Source organism: Crocodylus porosus, unplaced genomic scaffold, assembly GCF_001723895.1.
Source record: "Crocodylus porosus isolate Cpor-Errol unplaced genomic scaffold, CroPor_comp1, whole genome shotgun sequence".
In the NCBI taxonomy this organism is placed as follows: domain Eukaryota; kingdom Metazoa; phylum Chordata; order Crocodylia; family Crocodylidae; genus Crocodylus; species Crocodylus porosus.
In genome coordinates, this window is record NW_017728918.1 from 99,135,024 (window position 1) to 99,135,726 (window position 703).

The following is a 703-nucleotide window of genomic DNA, read 5'->3' on the forward strand; positions in this document are numbered from 1 at the left end:
GCCGCCCGCGTCACAAAGGGCCGCTCGCCGGGGGCTGCCTCCGCCCCGGCTCCCGGGCACTGGGCCCGGGCGTTAGGCCGCCCGCCCCTGTCACGCACCCCGCTTTACTTGTTAGTGCTCAGAGCCGCACCGTAGCCACAGCAGCAAGCTGTCTCTCGTCTCTCACACATCTCTTTAAAGCGTGCAGAACCACGGAGTAGTCAGACCATCTCTCTCTCTTTCACACACCTGACAAAAGTCAGAGCCACACACTAGCCACACCAGCTCCTGCACTCTTTCTCACACAGAACACTTGACTTTTTCTAGTTGCCCAGAACCACGTAACAGCCACACGTTCTGTACTTTTATTATGATACCATAGCTAATATTATTGCTAATGGTCCTGTACACGGGTGATGCATAGGGGGTGCACGCGCATCCCCTGCACATGGCAGTGCACCCCCTGCAAAAAGGCACTGCTGATACCATTGGCGGTGCCTGCAGGCAGGCACTGCTCGCCATCCCACCACCCGTGCTGCTGGCAGCACCTGCGGGTGGTCCGTGACCGCCCCTGACCGCCATTGACGCTGCTGGCAGTGCCTGCGGGTGGTCCGTGATCGCCCCTGACCGCCATCGACGCTGCTGGCAGCGCCTGCGGGTGGTCCGTGATCGCCCCTGACGGCCATCGACGCTGCTGGCAGCGCCTGCGGGTGGTCCGTGATCG

The 703-nt window shown here is 61.7% G+C and overlaps 1 protein-coding gene across 1 annotated transcript in view; it reads right to left on the reverse strand.

Moving 5' to 3' along the window:
- The window catches only part of CCDC185 (coiled-coil domain containing 185), a 2,608-nt gene extending 1,995 nt beyond the window's left edge, over positions 1–613 (reverse strand). The window contains exon 1 of the mRNA XM_019538199.1: positions 608–613. Coding sequence (XP_019393744.1) covers positions 608–613 — 6 coding nt within the window. The remainder of the gene's footprint in view (positions 1–607) is intronic.
- Between the last annotated feature and the right edge of the window lie 90 nt (positions 614–703).